Source organism: Falco cherrug, chromosome 3 (genome assembly GCF_023634085.1).
Source record: "Falco cherrug isolate bFalChe1 chromosome 3, bFalChe1.pri, whole genome shotgun sequence".
Lineage (NCBI taxonomy): Eukaryota > Metazoa > Chordata > Aves > Falconiformes > Falconidae > Falco > Falco cherrug.
This window is the reverse complement of record NC_073699.1, coordinates 11,919,903-11,944,899: the sequence shown is the minus strand read 5'-3', so window position 1 is coordinate 11,944,899 and position 24,997 is coordinate 11,919,903. Positions and strand designations below refer to the sequence as shown.

The 24,997-nt window shown below is 38.4% G+C and overlaps 1 protein-coding gene across 2 annotated transcripts in view; it reads right to left on the bottom strand.

The window, feature by feature from the left end:
* Positions 1-958: 958 nt before the first annotated feature.
* RETREG1 (reticulophagy regulator 1) overlaps positions 959-24,997 on the bottom strand; it is a 70,148-nt gene continuing 46,109 nt past the window's right edge. For both annotated transcript variants that reach the window (XM_055705675.1, XM_055705676.1), the window contains exons 4-9: positions 14,771-14,897; positions 12,809-12,893; positions 11,367-11,504; positions 9,500-9,564; positions 8,224-8,350; positions 959-5,263 (exon numbers count right to left, since the gene is read on the bottom strand). In XM_055705675.1, coding sequence (XP_055561650.1) covers positions 4,752-5,263; positions 8,224-8,350; positions 9,500-9,564; positions 11,367-11,504; positions 12,809-12,893; positions 14,771-14,897 — 1,054 coding nt within the window. In that variant the 3' untranslated portion in view covers positions 959-4,751. The remainder of the gene's footprint in view (positions 5,264-8,223; positions 8,351-9,499; positions 9,565-11,366; positions 11,505-12,808; positions 12,894-14,770; positions 14,898-24,997) is intronic.

Here is a 24,997-nt window from a genome sequence, read left to right as displayed (position 1 = left end):
CCCGCCCCCTAGCGACGCGGAGGCTGCGCAGCGCCGCCTGCTCGCTCCGCCGGCGGGCCCGCGGGGGCAGCGCCCCGGCCCCCAGCGCTGTAATCCCATACCACGTTATTGGGGGGATCTCATGTGAATCCAGTTATGTAAGCGGGGCAAATACATTATACTATTCCCAGACTAGTCCCATGATACTGTTGTCCGGTGTCATCATTCAATAGTGTCCAACAGTATTATTAATTCCTTCTTAATTAAATTTGGCTTTTATTTCCAAACAAGTATTTACTGAATTTCAGGAAAAAAATTCTTTAGAGGATATGTTCAAAAATAATCAGGTGCCAAATGTATTCCAAATTTTTTAAGTGCTGTCAGTCCTATTTTCTGAACACTCTTCAAAAGAAAATGAGAACCATTGATCCCACTCCCAGTAAGGTAAAATAGAATAACACTTCAAACAGGTGCTGACTGGATTACTAAAAGTGAGCTTTAAATGAAACTCAGTGACTGTCAGTAATTTCCAAAGCTCAGTAATACCTTTAGGTATCTCAACATGAAAGATGCAGTACTTACCCCCCTTATAATTAAGGGTTAACTCTTAATAAATAAGAGGGTTAATTCTTAGAGATAAGTCTTGGGGATAAGTCTTAGGGTTAAATCTTAAGGTTAAGTCTTAGGTTTAAGTCTCAGTGTTAAGTCTTAGGGATAAGTCCTTGGGTTGAGTCTTAAAATTTAAGTCTTAAGGTTAAGCCTTAGGGGTCACCGCCGCCCCGGGTCTGTGCAGGGGTAACGCAGCGTGGGGGGCTGCGGGCAGGAGCGGAGCCCGGCCCCTGCAGGAGGAGAGCAGTGGAGCTCCCTTCGAGGGCTTTTTTGTTTGTTTGTTTGTTTGTTTGTGGTTTCTGCTTTATTTTTGGGGGGTGGATGGGTATTTTCCCCTATTTTGGGAACAAACGAAGCATTAGCTATGATGAAAGATAAAAACTAACACGCATTTATTAAATGGTTTTACAAACAATCAATATAATAATTCCATGTTTACAAAATAGTAATCACGCTAGGTAAAGTGCTGCAAAATACTTTTAAATAAAGACATTTTGTAATTTTCCAGTTTCTGGTTACCCAGGTTGGTGTTGCTCACAGACCGTTACGCTGCTCGTGCAGTGAACAGACACAGAGACTACGGGAAATTTGTTCAGAAGGCTTAAACAGTCCGGGAAAAGTGCAAAACGAACAAAAACCAAGTAAAACTAGTATTTCTTCAGATCCTATTACTTTGGATTAAAAGACTTCCCCTCCTCTGCATAGACTTTCTCCCCCCCCCCCCCCCCCCCCCCCAAACAAGCTGAGGAGTGGCAAGCAGGTGTGTGGGACCCACGCGCAAAAGCCCCATGTTGCTGCTTTTCCGCTGGATGTGACACACCTAAAGGCCACGGATCCAGCGGCAATCGCTCCGCCTGCACTAACGCCAGGGGAAATTTGCCGAGCACAAAGGACTGAACAGCATCCCACAGACCCTGTCCTGACACATCGTTTTCTTCCAGCACGGATATATGACGCGGCCACTGCAAAGCGAGGGAGGGTGAGCGCTTCAACCACGCTACTGCGAAAATACACAGCATCCTCAATGTACTGGCAGGCAAGAGCATGCCAGATAGTGCAGGCAGTACTGATCCCACGGCAAGATCACGCTGTGTTACCCCACGGCACTTGCTCACACGTCCCCACGCTGATCTATGCCCTCTGCACTGCCCGTACTGCCCTTTGACTGGAAATTGAAGGCAAGCAGGCTTTCCACGGAACAAATGCACATTTCCAAGCTACATCCTACCTCATACATAGCTTGCCTTTCCTCCTACCCGTGTATTCAGTTTTGGAAGATGGGAAGGTGACGACAGTGCTCGATAGGAAAGATGCTGTGGGCCACTGTGACAGGAATTTTTAAGTAACTGCTATTTTGTGGCTGCTGCTAGAATACAACAAAATGAAGGTTTTCCTGAGGGATTTCCAACTGAAGGCAACATGGAAGGGTTGCACAAAGGAGAGAAACGTTTTCTTTGTGTTTTGCTGTCAAACTGCTGGCAGTGGAATGTATCATGTCCAAGCAAAGTGATTCTTTCATGCAGTTGTTTGGGAGGAAGAGGTAATATCCTGCAGAAAATTAAGCATCTTTCCACTACCTGCGGAAGAATATTGAATATTACAGAATTACCTCTTTCCATTAAACAGTACTTAGGGGCTTGAATAGAATCAACTACCACAAGAACAGAAAAAAAAAAATTCTAACGACACTCAAATAAGCAATTATGCCCCTAAACTTGAACAAATTGCATGTTCAAGTTTTGCTTTGTTTTTCTTTCTGGGGAAAAAACAAACAAACAAAAAACCAAAGAAACTCTTACTGGAGAAAAACTGGATCTAGTTTTCTATCTTGAAACCAGAAAATGGATCATTTACAAAAAGTCCAAGAAACTCCTCCAACTGCTTTTCCTTCTTGATCTATTATTCTAGACGAGTGCCCCTGCATTACGTACTTCATAAAACAACAATAAAGTGCATGCTGTTATAAGCCACGATTGACAGCCAGCTAGTCTGTCCTGTCAATCCGCTCCAGAAAAGCCTGTGAAGGACTGCTCCCTCCCTCCCTCCCTCCCTCCCACCTCTCCCTGTCCCGCAGCCTGCTTCCCTTCCCGGCACCAGTACTCCTGTACAAGGAACAAGGAAGCACACAGTTGTTTGTGTGCCTTACAGTTTCATCAACAAATTGGAAGTTGTACTCTTCTAAGTGTATAGATTGTCCTAAACATGCAGCAAGGAAATGAGGCTTTTAACTCATCTGAGAAATTTAAATGGCCTTTAAACTTACTGATTTTCCAGCAAAAGCTTCTTTTATTTTTGGTTTGGTTTTGTGTTTTTGTTCTGTCTTGGTTTGGTTTTTTTCCCAAATGAGAAGGACAGGCTGTGGGAAGCTAAAATGGAAACTTAGTGACCAATGCTGTGGAAGTGATGTGGCCACGTTTTTTAATCATTTCCAGAAACTTGCTTTTAATGTTAAAATGTATTTCAAAAACTGCATCTTGTGGGTGCTATATCCAGCACCCGCTTACTTCATAATGGATTTGATAATGAAGGCACAGGCTCACGTTTTTTACAGGAAAAGGACAGCAAACACGGTCAATATGCATTACTGACACAAAAGCACAAGCAACAATAAAGGTAGTGTCAAAAATTCTCAGCATCTTTCTTTTTTACTATACTCTTTTTGGCCATCTGCCTATTTTTTCACCTCAAAAGGAAAAAAAAAAATGGAATTAATTTTGAACACAGGCTTACCTACACATATATGTTAGTGGAAGATTTTTATACTCTGTTGCTGTACTTTCTGAGGGTCCTAGATGACAGTATTCACCTCTTCAAATGCCAGTAAATGGAAAATGACTTTAGTAGTAGTAGCAGCTGACATGGTCCCTCAACTTTGCTAATGGTTTACATCACATTAAAAAAACTAGCTTTACTTCTTCCTATGTCTTTGATTACTACCTCTTGATATTATAATTCAATTTTGTCACAGGTGAACAAAAAAGCCCTAGAAAAAGTTAAATCAGTTACCTGCTTAAGATCCCATGCCACTCACTCAGCATGTCTGGAGTTTAAACTGGCAAACAATTTAAACAAGTTCTTGTTTGTTTGTTCTAAATTACATGCCAAGAAGAAGACTGTGAGTGTCTTCTACAGCAAATGACCTCACCAAATACTTTTAAGTATCTTAAAATATTCAGCTTGCAACACAACTTTTGTTGCAAGTGATGGCAGCTGTCCTGGGGAAAAAAAACCCAAACCCCACAGAATCTTGAATTAATGAAGTGGTATCTAAAAAAAGTGGGGTTTGGGTTTTTTTTAACTCTCTAACCTCTATTCCAAACAATTACTATCCACACCTGCTCCCAAAAAGGTTGCTTGGGTTAGATGATATATCAACTTGTAAAAATAAAAAGGTGTTGGCTGACTTCACATGGGCAATACTGCCAAGGACCAGACTCTATCAAGGAACACAGCAGGTGGTCAGTCAAATAGCATGCCACTTTACAACTCTACAAGCCTAAAACAGCAAAAACCTTGGAAATGCATCGCCATATCCAAAATAATTCAAAGGTTTTAAGTATGAAATCAAATTCTTTGATAGTGTTGCACACATACTTAAACTAGAGTTGTGTTGGTTAATGTGTTTCATATTTAGTAGATGTGCTATACGTAATGCTAACTCATGGATTCATGCTTTTCAGCATGACTGAAGGAGGTGAGATTTAGTTAATCTCATTGCAATCCTGTGGCAATTTACCCTCGCCGTGTGAATCATTAATTTTATCACACGGTTGGCAACCAAGAATAAATAAACTGCCAATGTTAAAAATTTGGCTCAGGACCCCAAAATGCATGGTTGGCAAAAAGATAAAAAAACCCCTCTCCCTCAACTCTTGGAACAACTCATCTCCAACACTCACCTGCAACCAAACAGTGAATAGATAATTCATTTCCATGCTATTACACTGAGGTATAACTACCAGAAACACTGAACTATCAGTATCAGCTGATATTTATCCAGTTAATTCACTCTGCATAAGGGAAATTATTACAATACATCTAAAGGAATAGTTAAAGCTTACAGCTCAGAATTTTCCTTTTTTTTTTTTTTTTTTTTTTTTTGCATTTGATTTCTTTTGTGTATGTGTTTAATTTCTTCTATGTTACCATCTGCAATTTCCAGGTTAATGACTTCCAAGCAGATTTGAAAGGAAGCCTGAAGACTTTTTCTTTTCCTGGGATTCTGCTTCTTGGCCTTGTGAAAGTCCCAATTCTTTCTCAATCTGCTCAAGCTCAGACTGGTCAAGCAGTTCAAAATCATCAGCTTCTTCTGTGTCTGTCTCCTCGCTCAAACTGGGCACTGCATGTGAGGGAGCTTGCTGTGCCGACTGCAACTGGTCTTTGATGGCAGCAGATACTGCAGCTGCGATGACATCCCCAGCAATTCCACTCATTAAATTAAAGGTTTGGTCACTGGTCAAAGGCAGGGAGAGCCCTGCAGTGGATGGTCTCTCTTTACTCTGTCTGGAAGCATGATCCACCTTGAAGTACGTTTGTTCTTTTCTTCGTTTTTGCTGGATGGGCATACCGATGCTTGAGTCATCATCATCATTTGTTCCGGCACCATTTTCTAAAGAAGGAAATTCTGAAAGATCTCTAGCGAAAGCTTCTTCATGATCACTAGGTCGGTCAAAATCTATTACAGGATTAACAGAAGGTAACAATGTTAGCAAACACGAAAGGCTTCCCCCCAAAAAGCAGACAAATATAAAAATGCAGTCAGTAAGTGTTTAAATACATTTACTAATCTATAGACTGGCAGTTTTCTGAAATCTCAATGCAGAGCAGTTTGTGTGACATCTAAAATAAAATGGTTTTGAGGTCGTAAATCAAATACCATAAATCAGCCGGTATTCACCTAACTCACTATTTGAGGAAAATACCTTTTAAAAATAGTATCTAGCTGTATATGAAACAACCCACGCAAACCTTTAGCACAGCTAGTTCTAAATACAGCAACCACAGAAAGTCCTAGAATTTATAATGGGACACGAGGTCTCTAAACTCTTTTTTTTTCACAATACATATAATTTAGAAATATGTAAGCATGTACAAAAGTATTGCAAGCTTTTAATATACTTTTAGAATAACAAAAAGAATATTTACCTGTTTAATCAAAAATACAAAACCTCTGTAAAGACTTTATTTCTGAATTTTTCCTTTCTTGGCCAATGCTTGTATTAAATAGGAAACAGAAAATGAAAACTCTACAGATGATCTGGAATTGTTTCATGTTTTTAAGAGGCCAAAAAGCAGAATGTAAACTAATAAAATATTATAACGGCTGCATTAATGGCATGATATTTGTTACTAGAAATGTGTAAAACATACTGTACAGTACATGGCCTGTGGAAGAGGCCTAATGAGCACAAGGGAATACTATGATCTAATAGTGGAATGAGAAGGTAAAAAATAATCGGTTTGAACTTACTTTCTATGAAAACAAGCAATAGAAGCATTCATAAGGGCTAAGGAAATGAATCCTAAAAATGTCTCATACATCATTTTCTCCATTTTCTTTAGGATAAACAGGCTGGGAAGGTGAGGAGGAAGGGTTGTGCTGTATGCAGAGTGGTGTCTCAAATGCACAGAGCTTTGACAGGAGATGAGCCAATCACTGGATGCATCCCATCTGGTCTTGCACTTGTGTGTCTGTCCCATTTGCTGAAATGCTCCATAGGACAGAAGAGTGGATGTTGTTTATTTTTCACTTAGCAAGGCCTTTAACGCAGTTTCCCACATTATCCTTACAGCCAAACTGGTGAGTGAAGTGGGTAAGTGAACTGTAAGATGGGTGGGATATTGGCTGGACTGACAGGGTCACAGGGCTGTGATCAGCGATACAAGGTCCAACTGAAGGCCATTTATTAGTGACCTCTCAAAGGTACCGAAACCAACACTGTTCAATGTTTTTTATTAATGACTTGGATGACAGGATGGAGTGCGCTCTCAGCAAGTTCACAGGCAGAAAGGAACTGCTGTGGGCCAGGTGTATTTCATATTCTGGAGGGCTGGGTGCCCTCAGAAGGACCTCAACAGGCTGGAAAAATGAAGAGGCTGAAAAGGAACATCATGAAATTCAACAAAAGCAAGTGTGAAGTCCTGCATCTGGGATGGAATAATCTGTGCAGCAGTACAGGCTGGGGGCAATGAGACAGCAGCTTTCAAGAAAAGACCCATGGACAGCACGTCAGTGGTATGTCCTTGCAGCAAGAAAGGACAGCCAGATACTGAGCTATAATAGTGAAATCAAAGTAGCAAAGTCAATGGAAGGGATTTTCCACCCTCCATCCTACACCTACATTTGGAGTACTTTCTCCAGTTTTGACCTCTCCAGTGCACGACAGAAAATGAAAGACTGGAGTGAGTCTCCTGGAGGGCCAGCACAATTATTAGAGGGCTGGAGAACAGGACATTAGAGGAGATGCTGAGAGAACGGGCTTTGGTGGGCCTTAAGAGAAGGTGGCAAAGGGGGGGGGCGGGGAATCACATAGCTGTCTAACTACCTAACGGGACGGTATAGAGAAGACGGGGCCTGACTCTTAAAGGTGCACAGTGGAACGGTAAGAGTAAATTGACACAAGCTGGAACATGGGAAATTTTGACTCACTGTAAGAAAAAAACTGTTTCAGCATGAAGGTGAGCAAATACTGTAAAAGGCTGTCCAGGGAGGTTCCTGAATCTCTGCCACTGGAGATGCTCAAAATTCAAATGGTCAGAGCCCTAAGCAACTTGATAAACTTGAACCTGCTTTGAATAGGAGGTTAGATGAGATGGACATTGATTTATTCCAATTTACGATTCTGTGATCATACAATGCCATCTATTTACAACTTGAAATAGTAACAAAATAATTTAAATTATTAATTTAGCCTGTATAATGTCATTACGTAGTATCACCCTGCTTGTAATTTATAGTGAACTTTTCCTAGAAGAGGAGAAATGCAGGATGAGCAGAGCCACGAATCCACAGGTAAAATTACACCAAACTACTCTTGCCCTTAATCTTTATTCAGGCGAAGCGCTAACTGAAAGCTTGGTGCGTAAAAAGTAAGAACTTGAAGATCTGGTCAATACCAAGACGAATGCTTGAGAATCTTTTCCTATCTTAGTCTTCACATCTAATTTAGGCTTATTGCTGGCTGTCTTCATTAGCGTTCTGGTAATAAAACCTAATAATACTTTCTTTAACTGGCCCTTCGGCAATTCAAAGTATTCACTTTTTCTTCCTCAGCTTTTATTTGTATAGCTTACCCACAAAAGCATTGATACTAACTTAAATGATTTATTTGCTTAAAAGGTTTGGCAGAAGAGAGCACTAAATCTAGCACTTTCTGAACGTGTTGATTTTACCCACCACTACTTACTTATTTAGACACTTGCTGATCCACTTCATGGCTTTTAAGGTGAGGACAGTTCTTACACAAGACGTATCCAAAATTATATAAAACTCTGGAATTAATTTATATTCATTGTAGGTGAAAAAAAACCCAAACCAACCAACCCAGAAAACTTCTGTCCTCAAATTCTCCGATGATTTTCAGGTAACTTACATGACTGCAATTCATCGGTGAAACAGATGAAGCCATTACATACCATCAGATGTGTCTGTCTGTGGAGAATACCCCTCGGATAAGTTAAAGGTCCCATTATCGGTCCAAGATACTTCTGATACATCTGTGTCAGACACTGACAGCTCTTTGGCAACAACTGCAGCACTAACCTATACATAAAAAAAAAAGTCCCATACATGGCATTCTTATACTCAAAATAGTCATGCTACAGGAAGCCAGTGCTTAGATACTGAAAAAGAAGCCTCTCGCACGTCATAGCAATATAAATCACCTCCTATTTAAGCTTTAATTGTAGAAACATGAAGAGAATAGGAGTATACAATACTTAGGAGTGAAGCATCCCTCTCTGTAATAACTTAAAGCTGTATTACACTAAGGAACACAGAGAATTCCAGTTATTCATTCTGGAAGTAACATCCTACTGTAATGAAAGCAGAATGAGCCTGCAAATACAATATACATTTAAATGTAAAGAAATGCATAAACTTGAATTAAAAAACCAGTCCATTATCTATACGACAGTCAACAATTAGCTAAACAAAAATCATTATCCTTTCCAAATTTATCCAACAACATTCAATTATGACAGCTACTAATTTTTATCCCATGAGATATATATTTTTTTTTCAGAATACAAAACACCTTCAAAGCAACCACTATAAGTCAGACTCTATACACTATTGATCAAATACTGCATAAGAATTCCTGTAAATCTGAACTTTTTTTTGTATCTACCAGTGTTCTGATTATAATGGAAAATCCTTTACCATACAGTTATTTGGATTATTAAGAGAGAAAGGAGATATTAGTGTTCTCATACATATCTAGAAAGATATTTCTAGATAATGTGCTGACTTACACTATTACTGAAAATGATCAGAGAAGCGGTTACAGAAGTATCTGACAGATTATGTAGGTTTTCTATGAACGTTTCCCTTTTATGTTTTAAATTGATAAAAATGAACTGCAATTTCACTGTTGCAAATAAAACCAGCCACCTTTGCTGCTGAATTCTAGCTTAATCATTCTACAGCCAATACAAAATAAACACGTTCTTAGTTCAATAGGCCAAAGAAACCATTACCTTAAGGCCAGAAGTCACAAATGCAGTAAGATAATCAGTATAAGCCTAAAGATGGAGACTATGAATCACTTTTAAAGCATACTGCTTAGTTCAGGAACAATGCCTCCTGAGCAGGTTAAAGTCTTCCACAGAAGAACAGAGACAGTAGTCTAGATATTCTCCATTATCCATATAGATTTTAAAAGCAAGACAGGGCTGACTGAAAAAAAGTCACCTTAGGACACAGAGCTGATATGTCTAATTCACTGTCATCTTCTGTGGGTTTTGTTTTTGCTGTTTCTGAAAGAAAAAAAACATATTTTTTATCCTACTCATGACAATGGACTTCCAGGTTCAATGTGTGTTCTCTGTCACAGTTTGCGTAGTACAGTAAACTTTCACCTGTTGGCGCAGTGCATCATTTACGTAATGTGCTACTAAGGTGAGGGAAACAAGGCTGATTGAGAGGCTATTTAGCAAAATATATTGTGCAGCAGCCAAAGCGGGACAGATAACGTTGCTCTGAAATACATTCCAACAGATTTGTTTACCTGTATTGTACTTCCTTAGAAGTCTCTGTCGATCACCATAATGTTTCTACCCTGGCAATATCTATCTATCTTTTAAACTGCACTGTTGGTACAACGCACAGTTGTAACATAACGTTAGAGCAGTGTAGTTATCCCAGCACATTACTTTGCCATGAGAACATGCAATTTTCTGGATAATTCATGTAATCTTCATTCACAAAACCCTTCTTCTTTGCACCCAGCCACGCTGCATTCATATTTATATGCAAATATGCATACAAAGCATCCTGTGAAGTCTAGTAGAAGGTTGCTCCTTACAAAGAGACACACAAATTTTGTCTCCCCTCTCCGTCTCAGAATAGCTTCGTTAATGTTTTCAACCAATCTAAGCTGAAAAACACAGTCATATTATTCTTGGTGACCTATTTATCCAAACTGCTATTTCCTCTCTTGTGTCAGTACAAAGGTTTGTGAACCCATGTGGTGAACACAAGTGGTGAAGCAAGGTAGGGAACTTGTCTGGGTTAAATTAAACTGGAGGGTGAGGGGCAGGACAAAACAAATCTAACTTCAACCATTTCCCCAGTGCTGGCTTATGACATTTATGAAGCAATAGTCTGATGTCTCTCTCTGCCAGTTTCACTTAAAAGTAGAACAAGGTAGAATAATACATGAAAGACAATTTTCAGTGCATGATTCCGTATTTCCAACAACTGCTGCATTGTATGTAAGAGCAGGGGAAAAGGCAGATGGTTCCTCTGATTGTGTCTAGGAACAGCACATTGTTTGATGAACAGCTACAAGAAATGCATGTTTTAAAGCAGATACAAAATCTACTGCTGTAACACTAACTAAAAAGGGTAGGCTACCTGCAAGTAATGTGACTATACTACCAAGGTTTAATTAACAAAACTGTAGCACACACAAAAAGCAAACTAAAAATAACATTGTTCATATTAATATTTTTCTTGAAATAGCTTTATTACTTAAAATCTAAAAGTTTTCAATGTTATAAAGATTTCAGGTGAGATAGGTGAAATTTTGTTTTAAACCGATTTTTCCGCTTTCTAACTAAAAACTTTAATTTGTAGCAACGATCCTACCGCAATTCTTAAATGCTTACTGAGTATTTGGGGAAGAAAAATTCTTGCTGCTGTTGGGAATGAAAACAAGGCAGATTCAGATACCTGAACAGAGTTCAGTGTCCTACTGAAAATTCTGTTATGTCCTTATTTTGTATTATTGGGCAAGTGTCTCTCCTGGGTAAGTCTGCCACATCTAAACAGAGATAAGCATTGCATACTGAAAGCGAGCAGTTTTTTTTCTGAAAACCTACAAGCAGTACATCTAATCAAGTATGAAGAGAACCATCAGCCTTGCCTTGTTGCCTTCCATGACGGAAACCATACCCAGACATCTGACATACATTATCACTCCTTATAAAACTAAGAATGGTAGCCAGGTTCAAAGCATGAAATACCTTTACAGTTGGCTTCACAGGACAAACCAACTGGTCTGCAATTTTCTCTGCACACAGAAATATATTATTTGGGACTATAGTTCACTACTCACCAGACCTCTCTCTCTTCTTCTGGTTGATATATTCCACTATTCCAAAATCTAGTTTCATCAGAACAGTCTTAATTTTGTTGCACAATTTCTGTCCAAACTCATTGCACTTAAGGAAGGGACATAAAAAGGCACACAATACTGTGATAAAAATGAAGACAAGAGAGAAAAATTGTATTGAAATATTGCTTTATAAGAAGTTACTCAGTAAAGTTTAAACAATGCATTTACATAACGTACCTACTAATTTTACGAAATACAATTAGTTTTACATTAAAAATGCACTGTGAAATACCCATGTCACACAAACTGTTAATGTCAAATCCAGTTTCTAGGAGCCATTCCTACTTGTTACAGAAAATACCATTGTATTCTTACCAACTGACACCTTTTTTACTTCCAGTAAGGCACAATTTATGATCAGCTTAACATTTATCATTATCTTGACAATGGCCGCAGTGTGTCAGAATCACCACACTTAAACGCTTGTAAGCTGACTTCCATATGAGAAAAGGCACTTGTCAGAACATATATATGGGTATATATATATATATATATACACACGTATATATGTCCCACCTGACCTTGAATGTTTGTGGGGGTGACTGGTGGTGGGGGTGCAGGTATCTACCACTTCTCTGGGCTACCTGTTCCACGACCCTTACTGTAAAAAATTTCTTCCTTATATCTACTCTGAATCTACCCTTTTTTAATTTAAAACCATAACCTCTTGTCCCACCAAAACAGACTCTGCTAAAAAAGTTTGTCCTCATCTTTCTTATAAGCCTCCATTGAGTAATGAAAGGCCACAATAAGGTCTCCCCAGAGCCTTCTCTTCTCCAAAGTTTGAACCACCCCAGCTCTCTCAGCCTCTCATCAGAAGGGAGATGTTCCATCCCTCTGATATTTCTGCAGCCCTCCTCTGGACCCTCTCCAATAGGTCCGTGCTTCTCCACAGCTGGATGCAGTACTGCAGTTGGGCTCTCACAAGAGTGGAGCAGAAGGGGACAATCACCTCCCTCGACCTGCTGGCCACGCTTCTTTAGATGCAGCCCAGGATATGGTTGGCTTTCTGGGCTGTGAGCCCACATTGTCGGGCCACGTTGAGCTTTTCATCCACCAGCACCCCCACATCCTTCTCAGCAGGGCTGCTCTTAATCCCTTCACCCCCAGCCTGTATGATACCGGGGGCTGCCCCGACGCAGGTGCAGGACTTGCACGTGGCCTTGTTGAACTTCATGAGGTTCCCATGGGCTCACAGGCACCTCTGGATGGCATCCCATCCCTCAGGCCTGCCAACTGCACCACTCAGTTTGGTGTCATCTGCAAACTTGTTGAGGGTGTGTAAATATATACGAATAAGTAAGGAAATGCTCCCTATACAGAGACCAAATAATGAACAAACCACATACATAAATTGTGGCTGAAACAGAGACTGTACTTACGCAGGACATAGGAGAGGACAACTCCAGGAATGTAACTTCCCAAGACAGTGAAAAATGTACATACACTGCAGACTAGTAGGCAGAACTGGCAAAAACATTAAAATTGTCCATTAACACTTCCACTGTTTAAATGTTTAGATCATTTTGCAAAAGAAAAATGCTGCACGCTAATTGAAACCTAGAATGCAGTGGAAAATTTAAGGTGCTTTTGCTTTTTGTTGTGTTTTTTTTTTTAAATTAGGAAGTAACTTTAACACTTCTGGTGCAAATAAGCATCACACAGTCCTCTGGCTAATTAAAACGTACCCCTTCTTCTACAGAAATATGCTATTTTTATTGATTTGCTGTGAAGTTTTAATAAGCTCACAATTATTGCTAAAATTTCTAGTAATTACTTCACTACACAAAGAAGGCTAAACAGCTGATATTCAGGGAAAAAAAATCAAATCACTCATTGAAATATTACAATGCATACTTGCTGCATGCTTACAAAGCAAAAAATCCTTCCTGTAAGTACAGTTCTCTCCTCTGTTGTGTTGCTTTGTGAAACCATTTTCTCTTATACGCTGCAAGCATTCTCTTGATGCTTGTTGGTACTCTAGCATTCCTGTTAATGACAAGACTGAGCTGAATTTTCAGTATCAAAAGAGATTTGGCCTCTGCTGTGACTGAGACAGAGCGCATCTTTCACAACTGTACAATGCTGAGTACAGAACTGATCTGTTGAAAGTTTACAGAAGGAAACCATTTGGGTTTTGTTAAATTGCAATAAAATGGTTAATTCAAAGAAATTTTGCACACAGCATCAGTGCCCAATTTGCTTGCAATTATAGCAATAAAATAATGGCATGGCTTACAAAATGAGGTCAGAAAAAAGAAGGAAAGCACACGGTCAAAATTATCTTTTTAAAGTCAGTTGTTATATGTATCTTAACATGCAGTTACTAAGTCATGTTACCACATGACAAAATTATGGGACTGTGTATACTAAAACCACATTTCCTTACCTCAATATATACCTACTTTTAAAAAATATCAGTTTATTATCCTGACCATATAACTTCTTTTTGTATACTTTATTAATCTTTGAAATGTATTTCATCCTGTTACTTGTCCATATTTTCAGTCTAAACTAATATTTGAGTGTGGTACTATATCCTATTTGCTAATTCTGAAAAGCCTGTTTTCAGGAAAGATCTTGCGGCAAAGTTAACTGAAAATTAAAAGAGGAGAAAAAGCTTCCTAATCTCCTTCTAAATTGTATTTAACAATACAAATATAAAAATGAAATCTTCTGTTGTCATGAGATACTTCTAAATTATTTATATTTTTCTTTGGAAAAGAAAGCTGCTTCGCTTTTCACTAGAAACTACGTAATGATATTCCTCCTATTTGGAAGGAAGAAACCTTACTCTTGCCTGCCTCTTCACGAACTGGGTTCTCCAGCTCAGTCTTCCCAGTAAAGAAACCCAAACCCACCAACTATGTCTGTATAGAAGAAAAATTATCACAGTAACGTAAGAAATTATCTTCTATCATGCAATACTTGTGCAACTATTCCTACTACAATTATTTGAATACTACAATTATTTGAATACTACAATTATTTGAAAAAAACCCTCCATATATACGTTCAGGAACTGTATACTTTTTCTGCTTTTTCAAGCTTTTATTAAATTGTGATGTTTTGAATTTCCTTTCCATGGAGTGACTGGTGAGGTTCCAGCAGCTGTAATGGGAGGGACTGTATTGCTATAAACTGTACCATGAGCTTTGCTCACTGACAAGCTACCTGTGTTCTCCACAGCAACCAGTGGCAGAAACTCACGACTGAATGTATTATCACGTGTATTTTATTTTTCATGGTTTTGCTTGCTTTGGGTGTTGTGGTTTTTTTTTTTAACTTATCTTGCCTTTTTATAAAACAGTATTGAACTGTAAATCTTACTTAGGAGTGCTTACCTTGCCAGGGTTTTGTTCCTTGAAGTGGGACATTTCTTGAAGAAATACAAATAAATTCATCAGTGTTTCTGAAATGCACTGATTTATTCTGGGTCTGTAGTCTTGCCTGGAACTGATGACTTTCCAGCTGAGTAAAACAAACACAAATACACAACAACTTTGGTTATAGCTCATACAAAAATTGAAACTGGTTGAAAAAACATGTTGTAAAGCTATAGTCTTCAGTGATCCAATGTCTGCTGCTATGCTAAAGAAACCTGTGCTTGTTTCCACATATTTTATACTTACAAAATATTTTTTAAAAAATAAATATTATCTTGGCAGTAGCAATTCTCAGTCCATACAAGCAATTACGAAATAAATTACTGCTTGTTCATTCCAGCCATATGAAAACACTGAGTTCAAGGCACAGCTGTCATCTAAATTAAGCAACTGAACCCCAAACTTGTTTTTTAATAATTCTTTTTTCTTAAAAACAACACAGCACAGTAATTTTCATTGCCACAGGTTGGCCTGCATATTAATACGTTTAATTTCAAGCATACAATCTTTGTGCTTTTTCTTATCTATTTTTTGTCTTGTTTGCCAGACTGCCATGGTCCGTAAGAGACTGATATCCAACTTAGAAAAAAAAATAGCTCTTAAGGTTTTGATGCTTACATTCATTTCCTTACTGATTTTTTTATTTCTCTATTATACTGAAAGGACTGTTTCTAAAGCTTAGCTTTTTTGGCTTATTAGTGTTCAGTCCTTCTAACACAAATTAGAAACTTTAGAACAATTTGCTGCAAAACAGGAGAAAGCTTATCTATCTAATTTCGGGCTGATCAGTTTATAGGCAATATCCAGCTGAAATGATGACATGGTATATATACCTTTTTGGAGCAGACAAAAACATCTACAACAAAGATGCTTTAGGAAACAACAAATGAAAGGAAAAACATACACAGGCCAGTCAATGTCAAGTGAAGTGGGTACCAAGTATGGATGTACCACCATGCAAACCCTGAGAATCCAAAGGAAATCTGCACCAATTTTACAAAGTTATCTTTTGCATAATTCACTGCTCAGTACACACACAGCTTTGATCACAGTGAATGCAAGTAAACCATAAATAACCCCACAGCCACTTTACCTGGATACATAATCCATTAGATTTTTAATGCATCACTGCATTAACAGTAAACATTTTTTCACAGGTGGATCACATTACAGGATAAATAAAAAACTACGCTATGAAAAAAGTTTGTGTGCAGCAATAAGGCCATAACATAGACTGTCAGATCAAACTGCCAGCTTCTTCTTCCAAGTAATTACTCTACTGTTTAGCTACTAAAACAGCACAAGGCCCTGTTCACAGTTGTTATTGTTATTCAGAATGCAAATGCCCTCCGATAGCTCCCTGGGACAACTTACATTTTAGCAAGTGTCAGAAAGTGACTGATGAGATATTTGCTATTCAAACCTTACCCTGTATGAACTTGGGTTTTCAAAAGTAACATTTAAAATTTTGCTTTACTATTAGGAATAATGAGAGATAAAAAATTTTTTGTAGTGAATATATGACTTTAAAAAAATACTTCCTATCACCACTTGTAATGATACCTGCAGTGATTAAAAGCTTCAACATTGATAGATGCTCAACAGATTGCTTAGTCATTTCTGTTGGCACATACTGTAAAAATTACACGCCGTGATGAGCATTTGGACTTTCCTCAGTTGAAAGCTGGTTAGTAGGTAGCTCTTGTCTACCTTCTCTACTGAGGACACAACACATAACCTACCTTTGCTGCACCGTACTGTATTCACTTTGAGTCGTTCTTACTGTAAGGCACCATTATGTCTTAGGATACGAACTTGTTAATGCCTCTCATTTCTTGATATATGGAAAGCCATGTAGGTTGTAAATTTTTTGAACATGTTTGTATTTTTGTGAGCCACTGGCAATACTGATGCACATGTACAACAGCCTTGACGCCCTGAGGCTACTGAGACTGCCAGCTCAGGTGTTACTTTGGAGTTCTGTTCCGTGACAGATGTAATGGTGCATACTTAAAATTACAGTACTGCTTTCTAATTTGCTTTACACCTAACATTTTTCAAAACAGATGTAGATCCCTATACAGCAAGTTTAACCTACCAAAATAGGCTTATTTTTCCTCATAAATATTTTGCAGCTTCTTTAGAATTAGTTATAAACTTGCAGGAACCCATAGATTAAAAGTGGCCGTTCTGTTTTTCCAAAGTGCTTAAAAAAAATTTTGCTCCCTCATGTTATTTTTACTTCTTCAGCCTACAAAGCAAAAGTTTACAGTAATGTTTTTATATGGGCATGAGTTCACACCCCACTTGCACCAAGAACTGCAACGCAGTTCTTTCTAGTAAAAGCAACTGGTTTACTTACACAGCCCAAGGGAGAAAACGGCTGAAGGAAAAATGGATTTGAATTCTGGAAATTATGTACTTAAAAGTTACACGTATAATTGCACTGCACTACAAGAGATATATTGATTTTTCCTAAAAAGATAAACTTCTGACTTGCTTCCTTTTGCAGGGCTGGGACTATATGCTCATACTGCACTGGAAGGAAAGTGGTCTCTCACATGGCAGTATGCAAAATATACTAATATAGCACTAAAGGGATGGCTATTAAAAGGTTCAAGTGGCCTAAATTAGGCAGAAGCTTTGATCAATGAATCAGGATAGGAAGTAAAATAATGTAGTCCACACTGTCTACTGCATTATAACATCCAATGAAAAGTTTGGGATTACAGTATTAGCTCAGATTTCTGGTCAGAGATTAATAACAAAACTAGGCAAATGGTAAATATATATATAAATGTCTATTCCACTTTATCTTCCAACTGAAAAAAAACCCTCTATATTTTCAGTTGTAGAACCCCAAAGATTACTTGTATTTTACAAACTATGATAAAAGGAGAAAGCGACTTTGAATTTAAAATCCAATGTCTCAGCAAGAAGAACACCAAACTTAAGTTTGCCTTAAAATCTTTAATTAACGTTTCAGTGAAACCCCAGACAACATGTCTGACATTCAATTCAGCAAGGTCTAAAGCCACTTTTTCTTACAATTATATAATCTTGTTCTCATTTCTCCTGAACACACAGGATAAGAAGATTTTGGGCTTATGTTGAATTTTATACACTTTGGTCCGACTGATTCCCACATTTAACTTTGTGAATTTTTACATACTTTTATCTAAGCCAGGAGTAAGTCTTCTCCCGCATACATGACACCCATTTTTATTCTACCTGGGAATGGTACATAACTTCTTTTCCATTAAACCTGAGCTTTCCTAATGTAATGGAGGTTAAATAACCTTCTCCCCATTTTCAGAGACAGCCTCCACAGCTTCATTTTTAATAGCAGGTCAGGAATAATTTTGGTGAAAAATGTCTAGTTAAACACAAACAGAGAAACGTCATCTTTATGCCTGTTTTTAACGACGGTACAGCAACCTCACCACGAGATGGCGCCACAGCAACACCGGTACCGGAGCACGGCTTGGCGCCATTTCATACGGGACATCAATGGCGCTCGTGGGGCATCCATAGTCAGTCTGTCACCTGCACAGCGAAGCGCTGAACATGACTGAAGGAAAAACTCGTATTTCAGCAGCAGTGACAACTGATTCAAGTTCAAAACCCAAGCTGTCGCCCTATACCTGACTTTATTATACTATTTATAGTGTTGCAGTAGTGTGATTTCCTCTTACATTACAAAATATTCGGGGTGAGGTGTTCCCCCCCCGGCCTCTGAGAATAAAAACCGTAATTTAAAATAGTGTACCTGAAATTTATAGAATGAGAGTCTCCTGTCTTGAACTAGGTGACTTTCCTAAGACAGAGAAAATGCGACGTATTTTCCAGGCACGCATGGCACTGCGTGCTGGTATTTGCCTCCAGCAGAGAATGTAAATAAAACCATTAAATAACTCATGGAGAACCCAGCAGGAACCCGCTGGGAGGGATTAGCAATGTTACACAGAATTTTTGTCCGCCTCCCATCCACACTAGTAATTCCAATTTGCATCCTTTCTGATAATTAGCAGCTTCAGAAAAGTAGTATACAAGGGTTTTGCTTTATGAGAAATGCAATTTTATGGATAGGCTACTCTCCTTACAGAAACATCACTTCCAGCTTTTGTAAACCATTCTGCAGCATTAGTAACAATTGAGTTGCCTGTTTATTCTAGTGCTGAAAACTATTATGACAGCATTCCGCATTACAAAACCCTTTTAGAGACTTTGCTCCTATCCTTTACTTAAAATTGTTGACAAAGCAGAACTTTGTGGAAGCACAAAGAGAGAAAATGGATAGGCCTGATACCTACTATCGAAACAGAGCTTTTGAAATACATAGGACAATTGTAGATAGTTGGCTTACTAACTTTAAGTTAACAGCAAAAAAAGGATGGGTGTGTGTGAAAGCATAAACTACAATAATGCAAACTACTTCCATACACACTAACCAATACAAAGACAATCTAAAGAGGAGATGCAGCAAGGCGCGCTGGGGTAAGTAACAGCAATTCAAAAGACGCAGGCAAATTACGCAGAAAAATGGCACATTTGCAGGGAAAGTTCTCTGGAGCTGCTTCTCTTCACCGTTAATAATGCTTTCTTTTGCCAAGCTGAAAAGATGTTGAAGGTATGAGCTGCAGTGCAGATAAAATGTGTTGCTACATGCATTGGTCCCGTGGTCCACATGTGGTGTGCTGACAGAGAAGCAGCCAAGCAAGGCGAGTGATGGCTCAGGTGAAGTTTGTTCCAGAACATTACAAACCCGCTATTAAGCTTGGTCCACAAAAGAACGCTTGGCAGTTTCTTGTAGGCCACCAGAAAATCGTAACACCTTTGTCAGTTCTGCTATAGCCACACTTTTCTATTTTACAAGGAATACCAGGGACTATTTCAAATCCTTGTTCTAAACTTGGGCAACTAGAGGTGCAAGAAAGTCAGCTTGCGGATCTTCAGCACGAAAATCAGATGCACATGCTGCCTCTTCTTGTTCACACCTACCAAGAACTACCAGCCCTGGTAACACCTGTCCCTCCTGTCCCTTGTCCCCAGAGCCCACCTGAACAGCAGCACTACCCAGAGGCCAGATGGTTGGAACCTGATGAAGGGGGATCGAGAAAGAAAGGAGATACAACATGTGGTTGTATGTACACAAAGATGGGAAGGTTATGTCATGCCCTTGTAGAAAAAGAAATAAACATTAGACCTGCATGAGATCAAAAGCTGACAGACACATAAAAATGCATACTCCATACAAATTCATTCTTCAATAATCACATTTAAAGAAAAAACGGGGAAAAAAGAATATATGTGAGGTAGATGATGAATGTGGAGTGCATGACTATGACATCAGTCAACTAAGAACATAAAAAACCTACTTCAGCACAGTATTAGTGGAGTTACAATACCTTAATAAATGACCTAAATGTGAACCCTATACTTCCTGCAGAAACAGCTTTTGGGGCTCCTGTCCAGGTGTCCTTTGGGGATAACAAGCAGCCAACTGCCTCTGAACAGCTTCAAAGGCTTTTGTGCATGATTTAGAAAGAATCCAGTTTTATGCTCCCATCACTTATCGTGAGTTTGATATTAAGTACGACACTTCTATTCTAAAATGACTGTCAATAAGATTGAAGGTGTTCAGAGAGAAAATTAATCACTCATATCCTTCTGACTGCCTACTGCATCATTTCTAAAACTGGGCAAATACATAAACTGTTACCTAGTAGCTGCAGAAAAAAACCAAACAAAACACCCTCCTGCCCCAGATGCTTCAACTCATCACAGTCACCAACTCTGGCCAGGAGAGTCAGTGGCATTACATTCTCTAAAAATGACTGATGGTATCATGCTCTCATTTCGTATCTAGACATCTGTTCAAGCAAAGCCCCGTCACATTTCTCTCAGAAAGGTCAGTAGCTCTCATGTTACTAGTTTAAAGATCTCTTCGTGATGTGCTGGATTTTTTTTTCATTATGTGTACACAGTTTCATATGTATCTTCACATAGATATGCTACTCAGAACTAGCAGTGACAAAGTACACCATGATGTGGTGGATCTGAAGGATTGCACCTACATAAACATCAACAAGGAGTCAGTAATTACAGAGCTTCTAAACTGTCTTGATTTCCCAACTGTAACCACACATACTTGAAACCTGTGCAGACTGTAATTTTAAGGGTAACTTACAATGTATTAGTCAAGGTGGAAGAGCTGAAAGTTATATTCCCAAAGATATGTAAACCAAAATACAAGTAATTTGGCTATTTTATAGTCTTTTTAAGTACAATCTAGAGCTTATAGAATGATGCGGCTGTAAGGGATGTGGAGATCTAAGGACAAACCCCATAGGCAACCAGGAGGTAAGTATGAAACGTGACCAAATGAAATGTGTAAACTATTAGCAAAACGCAGTCAAGCAGGTCTACCTTTTCAGAGCTTTCACAGGTCTCTGCTATGAGGAAAGCAAACACCACAGTGCAGAAGGGAGTGATTATAATGATGCAGTTACCCTTCTTTGAAACAAAAATTTTATATCTAAAGACCTATGCCAAAATATATTTTTAAATTTCTCTTCTAAATTATTCAGGTACAAAGAAAATAAATTCGCATTTAGATAAAAGTTTGTGGAAAACATTTTAAATGTTTTTTTTACATTTATATTTCAGGTGTCCAAATGAAAATAACCATCCCCCTCTCTCTCCCCAAAATATGAAGTACTGTAGAAAGCACATTTTACAGTTAAGTGTATTAAAAGTATCAATGCCAAACCCTCTGAAATCTACTATTGAACTGTGTGGTAGAAAACAATGCAATATTGATTAGCCTTATTGAATTACAAGTAACAAATCTGTGACTGTTAAGTGCGCTATGTGGAAGGGACATAATAGCAAGCACCACTGCACTCATAGCATAGCATCTTTATGACCTACGTAGCTAATTTAAAAGGTTATTATGTAGAACTGTGCTTTATTCTGTGCCAGTTTGGGATCCTATGCAATCATCAGCTATACTAAAATAATTACATTTGACTCATGTGGCTATGAGCAAGTCAGTAAGACTTGCAATTTAAATGCATCACTGGGGCACCAGGTAAAATCCTGCTTCCTTCCAAGAGTTCCATGAAAGGATGCTGTACCACTGAAAGAACGAGGAACACAGGAAGCATCCACTGATACACTCCACTGTCAAACTTCAGGGAGCATCTTCATCTACATCCTTTTTGCCACAAACTCTACACACCTTTTGTAATAGAAATCTCTCCAGCTTGTAGATATCCATATGCATTTTGTTTCCCATTGCTCATCTACAGACCTACACAGGTTTACACTTTCACCAACATCTTAACACTGTGGCAAACATCCTTCAACTGACCACATTTGACATCTCTTCAACAATAAGGCTTGGGCACACTTGGAATCTCCAAGATACACAAAGTTAGATCTTGGTTTTAAAAGAGAAGCTGGAGAACGTCGGTATCAACCTTAAAGAGTAACTAACAACATTCCCCTTTAATTCTCATCTCTCCTGTAATTCAAATACATGATTTCTGAGAACTAAATTAATTTTGTTAATACCATGCAACACCGCTTCTCAAGCTTTCAAAATGTTTTCTTTCTGACCTCATCTGTCTTCATCTGACACTTGAATTTTGTTCTTTTTATTAACAGTGAATCAGTCCAATTTACTGGGGTTTTTTTTCCAGGGAAAGATGTGCAATAACAAGCTGAAAAAAAATCTTATTTCACAGCTTTCAGTAACATGCATGCCCTTTTTATTTCTTGACCAAAAATATTTTTCAGTAAGTATTACTGCACAAGAAATATGTTTAAATCATCAGCATTTGATGAGGCTGGATGTGTTTTTTCTCAATGCACTGCACAGCAGACTGGCCAGGATATGTGACTTTCAACAAAACATAATATAAGCAACGCTTCATCCCTGACTCCATATGCTTCTTGCATAGCGTGTTAAACCAAAATCATAGCGGTATTTTCTTCTCTTCAGCTGACATGAGAACATTTTACCACTGGCGTGCTACTCAACAATATCAATCCCTTAAACAAAGGGGTTTTTTCCTTATATTACTAGTCGAGAACAAACTTTTCAGACAGTGAAAGCAATTCTATTATTTTTAAAATATACCCAAGTGTTCTGCAAAGAGATAGGGGAACTCATCTTGTCCTACAGGTTGCTTTAGGGATGGGGGGGAAAAAAAAAAGAAGAAAAAAAGGAGCCATTACCACCAGGATTTTATTTTGGAGGGGATGTGTTCATTTCTTCTATTCAAGTGTAACACCAGTTGTCTTTTAAAGTCTTAATAAAAAGCTGTATTGTCTGTCTTTCTTTAGCTGATCAGATACAAACTGGTTAACTCCAACTTTTTTGAATGTGATCCCAGTACAGATGCTCCTCAATGTAGCAGACTGTACTAGATGTTGTCACCTTTTGATGCATGTCCTGCTAAAATAAACAAAATATACTCCAACTTAATATGGGGCATTTAATTGTCCAGCTCCTCTAGACAGATTCTTCTAAGCAAACTGACAGGTCAGCTTTCACAGCAAACCCCTCCTTTGACCTCTACTACTCTTGCCCAGCTCTCCTGAGAGAAACACCAGCTATTCCAGTTCGAGGTCATTCAAAACACAAAGTGTGCTCCAATAATCAAGTACTATTAATTCAAAGTCATGACTTAGCCAATAAGCACAGTTTTTTTTAAACGTCCCTTTGCATGAGAACTGAGTGCTTCAGTGTCACATAAATACTATTACAGACTTGCTTTCTGTTTAGCAAAGATGATAATGCTACTACTATGTGCTGTTAACCTTTTAACCAAGACAGTACAAGGGCTGCGATTTTCCAGGTCAGCTTCCTATTTGTGATAGAAACTGGTGATGTAAGAAAGACATTTTTATTGCACTATTTTTGTTCAGAAAAGTGAGGAAGTCTTGTTTCTGTCAACAGCACCATAAAGTTCTGTTTGCAGAACTTTAAGCAGCTCTGCCCAGCTGTTGGAAGTGATTCTTTTATTTTCCTCCTGCAAAGACAACTCTTTTAACCCTTTTTTACAAAATCAATTCATCTTTCTCCTTCAGCCTCCACATTCTTCAGCTGGGATACTCCTAGTTCAAGGCCTCTCAAAGTCAAACAGCTAGGAAAGATGAGCTGAGCATTCCTCGAGTTGCAGAGCAGCTGCACAAAAAAGGAAAACTGGATTTTATAGTGCCAAACAAAAAATACTTTTAACCTGCAAAAACATAAACACGACTTTTTGTGTAGTATACCAAGGCAGCTTTAACTCTTTGCTGTGCAGAACTTTGTTCTCACTCTCTTCAATGTGTTTTTATGTATTTTGTATAAGCAGGTGACCATTTAACCTCAATGCATTCGTGCACTAGTGAGAATTCCTGGCACGAGCTAACCACTTGAGGCCTACATTTGTGCACTGGATTCAATCATAAAAGGAAATCAAATACTTTCTGCTTTATTAACTAATACCAGCAGAAGAAACAAATATTCTTATATAATTACAAATCAACATGCTTTGAATAAGTAACACGCAGATTTGACTTTAAACTGGATCTCCATTTTTCTAAGCTAAGCACACACTGAGAAAGCTATTGCACTGTGAGATGGTAGTTAAAAATCAACCAGTTCAGAATCACACAGCTTTCTCTCCCATTTTTAGTCAAGTCATAAAAGGTTCCTGGCTAACAGTTTAGTGTGCCACCCTTTTCAATGATAGGCATGTGACAGCGATTAGAACAACACAGACATTATTCTCATAGAGGAAGTTATACATCAGTATCTCTTTGAAGCAACTACAGCCATGTCCTTCCACCACTTCAGGACCAATTATTCACAGTGCCTTCTACACATTCTTGACCACCATTCCATTCTTCTTGAGTTGCCAATCTTTAAATTTTTTTTTAAAAAAAGTAAATTATACCATCTTACACCAAAACCATAGGAGACTAGATGATAAAGAATTACTGGGGGAAGTACTGTCCTTATGCTAAATTGTTTTCAGTCCTTTACCTTTGACCACATCTTTCCTCACTGTTCTTGATCTGCCACCACCCAGTATCATAAAACAGAAGATGTGAGCGTGTACCTGATCTATCTGACTCCTAGCTTTTTTGATAGCCTAAGAAGTATTTGTGCATATGCTCCTTTGCTTA